Genomic DNA, 7,012 nt, shown 5'->3' with positions numbered 1-7,012 from the left:
CAAAGTTCTGCATCGGTAACAAATCTGCGGCCGCTTGCTTAAATCCCTTCTGATTGTTTTATGTAATAAATCAATTTCAAAAAGGAAATCTCAGGAGTTTACCCACGAGTGTGCAGGTATTTCTAAAGACTTGAATGCCTTTAGGTAGAAGTGCAACATAATGATGTTGTTACTTGTAGAAATAAAGTGCAGGATGTTTGTTTCAGACTAAAGTTTTTGATTGCTCATTGTCTGGTTGTTGTGCACGTGTACTATACATCACACACACACACACACACACACACACAATTAAGACTTGTTCCTACACAATCATCACAGTGTGTGTAGCTTCACACAGTCCAAACACACCGGGAGCACCTGTAAAAGCTGTGGTGAGAGATTAAAGAACCGGAGTTCGCCTGTATGGAATAATCGTGGCTGCTATAAATACCAGCAGGAAAAGCGAGGTGACACGAAAGGCCCCTAGATATTTAATAATTGAGCAATGCGTGGCAGGTAGGTGGGGGGGTGGGGGGGGTGGGGGGGGACGTCGGTGCTGACTCATGACTTCTGTGGCTCCGGAACAATGACGCTCCAAAACAAACAGTGGGCTCTCAGCGCGGCCGCAGGGTTTGTGCTGAGGAGGGAATCCTGAGGAAGCTCGGTGGCAGCAGCACTCTGCTCGGGAAAATCCTGTTTAATATAATATGAGTGAGGCCGCTCGCTCTCTAACACACACACACACACACACACACACACACACACACACACTCTGCCACGGTGTCAAACACACACACACACATTGCTCTTGTTTCCTTCCTACTGAGGAACGGGGGGGAAGGGGTGAACAGTAGCTGCAGCTCGCTGTCACGACATGGAGGGCTTTACTCACACACACACACACGCACACACAGACACACAGACACACACACAAGTACATCTGTTTTCGATAAACTCGGGCCCACTCATATAACTGAGGTGGTTGTTAAACTTCCATAGAGAAACAGCTGTAGGAGCGAGATGACAGCCACTGAGGAGACACCTGAATCAAAGAGCAACACAAAGGTTGTGTGTTGCTGCTTTGAAGGTTTCATTCATTTTCTGCTTCACAAAGCAAAGTTCAGCTTCAGTCACACAATTCATCCAGCAGCCGTCAACTTCTGATCTCAGCTACGTAAGGACAGACTAAATGCAACTTTTATCGTACTCGTGCAAACTGTGAACCAAGTAAATGAACGTGCAGATTTGCTCTAGAAAGAAAAATCTGAGGTGAAGACTCGTGAGATGAAAATGTTTGAACGTTCCCAACACTCACGGTTTGACTCACAAACGCAAATAGTCATTTTTGTTTGTTTACACACTAAATGTTGTAGATTCCCGATGAAGAGTTCCTTTTACCGCAGTCATCGCTCAAATAAACACGAGGATAAATTTACCCAGCATGCCGTCTGGGAACAAACAGCCCACAATGTAAATTTCTAAGGATTTTCTGAAGTTGCCCAACTAATGACACAGAGGTTGACTCATGTTCTGGAACAGCCCCACACACTACTGCACAGATGAACCCAAATATATATTTACAAAGAAGGCATTCTTTTTCGTTTTTTTTTTTTAAAGAGGTGAACCCCTGCAATGTGTGTATTTGTTTGAACCTTGAATTTTAAGTTTCCACATTTAACATCTTTTCATTGAGTTTATATAGATCCCTTAAGTTCCCTGAAACGTGTTGGTCTGATGCTGTTCAGGTTTTCAAAATAAAGCAACACTCCTCAATAGAAGCTGTACTCTTCAAATGCCACAGTACCTGCACACACACACACAGTGAGTCACGTCTGGAATTGATCCTCGTCACAATAAAAGCGTAACAAGGTCCTCTTCTGCTCTGCACTAAGAATCTGGGATATTCTAGATTCATATTTGTACAACGTGAGGAATCGGAGATGCGTCACTTATCTTTATATAAAGTCTATAATTCACAACAGCAGATAATTAAGAGTCAACAATTAACCTAACAAATCACAACTCTCCATTTTTACATCTTCAGCTCAGATGCAAGTTCCTCATCTCTTGAACTCAAGTTGTAAATCCTGAGCTCAGCGACGTGTGTCCATGAGAAAATGTACATTATGTATTGTACACACAATCACAACACATTCCTACGATACACTATTGTATGTGAAGAGGAGAAGCAGAAGTCGGTCTCTGGGGTCGCTCTTGGAGAAACGGCCTCGTTGGGGTTTGTTTAGCTTTCGCTCCGTGTGTGAGCGTTTTACGAGAACAGTGATTTGGAAGGAAGCATGAATGACTCTTGAGTGAGCGTAAGGGGCTCGTGCACGTCCGTGTGTGTGTGTGTGTGTGTGTGCGTGCACGCCGCGTGTGTCATCTCCAGCTGAGCAGCAGGATGCAGACAACCAGGAAGAGATAAGCGCGGGTGAATGGAGGGAGCCCTGAGTGTGTGTGTGTGTGTGTGTATTTAAATGTGTGCCTGTGTGTGTGTTCACATGGGGAAATCACTTCACAAAGGCCTGGAAGTGTGTGTTCTCCCGTCTACCAGCGCGGGACTCGGAGGAGATAAGCAGCCAGCCAAATATTCCCCCCCTTGTGTTTTCCCAGCGAAAACAGGAGGCGGAATACCAACCACTCAGACTGATGCCACAGGGTCAGGCCAGGAATGAGCCACGCTTCCACTTCTTACAAGCTGCACACACACACAACGTCCTTACCCCCCCGAAAACACAATCGGTTGATGATAAGGCTGCAACTACCAATCAGTTTATCACCGGTTAATCTGCTGAGAAAACAGTGAAAATGCACATAAATAAGAAAACCCATGGTTGTGCATGTAAACTTTTGACTTGATGCATTGGTGCATGTAAATCTGGGTATTTAAATGATGGTAGTTAGTCGGGGTGTGTACTTGTAGGTGTATTATTACATCTAAAATAAGATATCTGCATAAAAGATAGATATAGTAAAGAATACACATGAGCTGTAGACATGTAAAGTTCACTTTTATTATGTGTGAGTGAGATGGTGGAAGACATCACAAGCACATTCACAGAAACAAATGAAAAATGTAAAAACCCATTACAGGTCCCCGGAGGCCAATTTCATTTGCTTGTTATGTCCACGAAGCAAAAGTTACAACATGCAATGATAAAAAAAAGAGGAAATCCTCACATGTGGAAGCTGAGATAAGTTAATGACCCTTAATATGTGAGGAGTCTGTAATTTGACCGAAAGCTCCACAACACCGACTAAAGTGGATGAAAATGAAGTGAATATGAATAAAGCTTGAAGGACCAGTTAACCTGCTTCTTTCAGAGCTGAGCACAGAATGAACACATGCATGCAAATTTGCAGATGGACATATGGAGACAAGGATTTGTTTCAGTCAGTGTGAAGCATGAAGACATTCTACTGTGACCATTCGGGGGGGTTTGACTCCAATATCAGTCAGTCAGTCAGTCAGTCAGTCAGTCAGTCAGTCAGTCAGTGGGGGGGAATAAGTCTCCTGACTGGTCTCAAACTTTCCCAGTGGCGTGAGTAAAGGCAGGCAGACATCTGATCTGTGTTGAACCTGAAGAGAACCTCTTAACACTGATGTTCTTCATGTCAGGTCCAGACCCAGACCTCAGCAGCAGGTCATGCCCCGCCCCTCTCTCGTCCTATAATTCACTGGTTTCTCTCTCCTATCACTTGGATTCTCATTCGTGTCGATTTCACTGAGGGAAATTGGTTGATTGAATGTTAATTGGCTGTTGTGGTGGTGATACACTCTGAGATGAAGATAAGATCATATTTTATGACAGGTTTATTGGTGGATGCAGGTAGATGGAAGGTCCATGCACTTTTTCTTGCCCCTGAAGAGAAACTGCTTCCCTTGTGTTCACAGCAGATCAGATAAATCATCACCGTGTTTTCTCACTCACGTTATTTTAACCTACAGGAGTCGTTCAGTTACACAGCATGCAGACTGACTGTCTCCCTGTAACCTGCCGGGCTCCCAGCCAAACACACACACACTCACACACACACTGACACTCAGAGACATACACTGACACCCACATGTTAAGTCAGCATAAGCAAAAGCCACAGAGTCATGGGACCCCAGTATCAACATAAAAATCACCAACACAGAGATCAGTGTAACATGCAGATGAACAAACACACACACACACACACACTGGGCAGTGTCAGGTTTGTGTATTTGGTATGTGAGGAATGTGTGTGGGTCAGTGTGTGGACGCTCAGTGCTCTGGGTGGAGTTCTTATCGGTCCGACGTGTCATCACACACAACATTAAGGACCATTAACACACACATGGACGTACGTGTACACAAACACACGTATGCACGTTCACACGCCAAGTTCAACGGGCGTAACCAAAACAAGAATCCAGATTTAAGAAGATGCAAACTGCTCTTACAACACCGCTGAGGAGAGGAGGAGAGGAGGAGAGGAGGAGAGGAGGAGAGGAGGAGAGGAGGAGGAGAGGAGGAGAGGAGGAGAGGAGGAGAGAGGGGGAGATGAGGAGAGGAGGAGGGGACAGGAGAGGAGAGGAGAGGAGAGGAGAGGAGAGGAGAGGAGAGGAGAGGAGAGGAGAGGAGAGGAGAGGGGGAGAAGGAAGGAGAAGGGAGGAGAAGAGGAGTCCACATGTGATGGAACCTGTCTGGTGTTAAAAGTTGACACGAAACGCTCTTTTACATTTTGGGGTTTGTTTAGATTTTCTTCTCTGGGTAAATATTTCCTCATATAAATCACGACGCTTTGCTAATTATAGCCTGAGGTTTATTTATGCAACATTCCTGTACAGCTGACTGTGCTGCCCTCTGGCATATTTCATTCAATAAAAACAGATTTCTAAATTCTTAAGGCGCTAACGTGTCTATTTAACAATTTGGAAAACTACGGGTTTGCTACCAAAACAGAAACTCAGGTATTGTATCAAACATTTGTCTGAACACTTTATATTTGTGCAGCCAGAAGCAGAATAAAGTAAGTGACACCAATCAGGACAGACACTGTGTATTAAAGAGGTAAAGAAAGGACGGTTACTTTGACATTAGGGCTGTAAGTGAATCTCCAGGCTTTGTGTTGACAACATGAGTTCATTTGGGTGGAGTGAACAAAGACATCACCGCAACACACACACACACACACACACACACACACACACACACACACACACAGTTATACAAGATCTATACTAGACAAATAAAAAACCTCTAACAAGCACACAAAGACATAAACACATCTGCAGCTTCGAAAAGCCTGTCGTTAAATATCATACAAAAAGTGTGTGTGTTTGTGTGTGTGTGTGTGTGTGTATGTTTTGTGTGTGTGTGTGTGTGTGTGTGTTTGTGTGTGTGTGTGTGTGTGAGTGAGTGTAGAGAGAGAGAGAGAGCATCAGCGCATGTTTTGGAACAGTCAACTCCAGCTGTTTCTCATCTTCCCATCTTGACACGCGCAAACACAGACAGACTCACACTTACACGCACGTGCACAGACTGTCCTCTCACACGCACGCCCCTGTCAGAACCAACGCGCTGACTGTGCGTGAGTCTCGAGGAAGACGCTGGTTCACAGCACCGTCGCCGGGCTGCACGTGCACACGGATCACGATTAACTCATTGGGTTTGAAGGTTGGGGGAGAGAGGAACATCTGGACCGGTGCACGCGCGCTGTCATCTCTCATACAAACACATACACGTGCCATCGGGGCTCAATGCGCTCGCGTAAAAACACTTAGAATATAAGCGTGCAGGACTCACCGGCTTTGCACGGGTCCTTGTAGTCGATGGTCTCCGCTCGCTCCTCCTCGTAATAGTCGTATTCTGGCTCCTCGTAGTCGAAACAGTTACAAATCGTCACTTTGCCCCAGAAAGTCAAGCCGGCGAGCACCAGCATGATCCAGCGCATCTTCGCGGCCAGTGCCGGGGGCACGCGGTCCATCTGCAGACTGACACAACCGAAGAAAGGCCTCCGCTCGTCTCCCCCCGCGGTGTCAGGAGATGGTCAATCCTCCCTCCGGCAGGAATCTAACGGGTCATGGCTGGAGATCGGTGTCCTGCTGGGTGACGGTCGTGTCTGTGGGGTTCTCGGGCTGCCGGGAGTCACTGTGCCGGGCCGCTCTCCCCCATGGTCCAAGTCGCCTGGCGCTCAGCAAAGTGTCCGCTGAGGAGCTCCGGTGCCCCCCGCTGTGCAGGTGAGGCGGCTGCGGGACGAAGAGGAGACAGAGGAGCGGTGAGGGGGGGGGAGGAGGGGGATCAGCGCCGGGTGATCTCTCTGCGTAAAGACGCACAACAATCATCCGCCGCGGATATTTCCAACCAGCACTGTTGTCTCTCACTCACACACTTGTATAATCTCTCTCCCTCTCTGTCTGTCAGTGTGTGTCTCTCTCTCCTCTCTCTCTCTCCCTCTCTCTCTCTCTCTCTCTCTCTCTCTCTCTCTCTCTCGTGTCCGGTATACTGTCTCTCTCACCCCGAGTCAGCGCACCGCCTACACACACACACACACACACACTAAAAGGGGAAATCTCCTAGAGGACGCGCACAGTCAGAAAAACCCAACAAAGCGCGTAAACATCACAGGTTTACGCGCGGTGACAGAGGAGGAGGAGGAGGAGGAGGAGGAGGAAGCGCGCAAGGATCATTGCAGGTTATTTGACTTAACTCACGCGGATCCGTTATGGAAAGCGAGCGTATTCAGTATGAACCGGCAGTGGTAAAAGTCACACGGCGGTTCCAAACCCGCCTGTGGGCTTTAGTGTCCATCAGCCCCCAGAGAAGCGGTGCGTAATGGCTGTTAGCGGGTTATTCAGAGGCAGGTGCCAAGTAGGTGACAGCCAGACCATAAAAGCCCAGAGGTTCCAGCCCCACTGAGGATCCTTTAACATGAAGAGTATTCATTGTGACTCTTTTAGCTCGTTTTCTGCCACAGAATGAAATAAAAAAAGGAGTTCAGGTTTTTTGGGGGGAGTTTTAGTGCGAGAAAATTAAGATGAATTTGTCTTTTGTGCGTAAAAGCG

At 46.9% G+C, this 7,012-nt stretch overlaps 1 protein-coding gene across 1 annotated transcript in view; it reads right to left on the bottom strand.

Moving 5' to 3' along the window:
* LOC128437237 (dorsal-ventral patterning tolloid-like protein 1) overlaps window positions 1–5,977 on the bottom strand; it is a 36,862-nt gene extending 30,885 nt beyond the window's left edge. The window contains 1 exon segment of the mRNA XM_053419302.1: window positions 5,754–5,977. Coding sequence (XP_053275277.1) covers window positions 5,754–5,934 — 181 coding nt within the window. The 5' untranslated portion in view covers window positions 5,935–5,977.
* Window positions 5,978–7,012: the final 1,035 nt, after the last annotated feature.

This window comes from Pleuronectes platessa, chromosome 3 (genome assembly GCF_947347685.1).
Source record: "Pleuronectes platessa chromosome 3, fPlePla1.1, whole genome shotgun sequence".
Classification (NCBI taxonomy): domain Eukaryota; kingdom Metazoa; phylum Chordata; class Actinopteri; order Pleuronectiformes; family Pleuronectidae; genus Pleuronectes; species Pleuronectes platessa.
This window is presented reverse-complemented; position numbering and strand designations above follow the sequence as displayed.